The 444-nt window shown below is 55.4% G+C and overlaps 1 protein-coding gene across 1 annotated transcript in view; it reads right to left on the reverse strand.

The window, feature by feature from the left end:
* RSPH3 (radial spoke 3 homolog (Chlamydomonas)) overlaps nucleotides 1-444 on the reverse strand; it is a 29401-nt gene continuing 28957 nt past the window's right edge. Inside the window, 1 exon segment of the mRNA XM_006878300.1 lies at nucleotides 1-332. Within this exon segment, the coding sequence (XP_006878362.1) occupies nucleotides 1-332 (332 nt within the window).

Below are 444 nucleotides of genomic sequence, written 5' to 3' on the forward strand. Positions count from 1 at the left end.
TCACAGCTGGGGCAGCTCTTCCTTCCCCGAGGGCTGTCTCATGTCTGTGGAGACGCCGGGTCCGGTGTAGTCAGCTTCCTCCGCACCTCTCCCGTCTTGGTACAGCCCTCTCTCCATGTACCTTCCCTCATAGCCTCCTCTTGACGGGTACTCTCTGTCCGCCAGGAGCCTGTGGGCCTGGGAGGTGTTTGCTACCTGGAGATCATAGTAGCCTAGTGTCCCTTGTGTGGCCCCAGAGCCACCTGGATCATCTGTGTACTCCAGGGGTATGTACTTGGGCTCCTTGTGCTCAAACATATCCATTCTCTTCTCAACCACCTCACGGATCAACACTGAAAAGTGATATGGAGAGAAATCAGGACAAGTTTTCATGTTAGCAGTTGTGATGCAGACTGAAAGACGAGGGTCAAACTCTCTCCCCCCGCCCCCCCCTACGTAACTGCC

The sequence above is a fragment of the Chrysochloris asiatica genome, unplaced genomic scaffold, assembly GCF_000296735.1.
Source record: "Chrysochloris asiatica unplaced genomic scaffold, ChrAsi1.0 scaffold00117, whole genome shotgun sequence".
NCBI lineage: Eukaryota > Metazoa > Chordata > Mammalia > Afrosoricida > Chrysochloridae > Chrysochloris > Chrysochloris asiatica.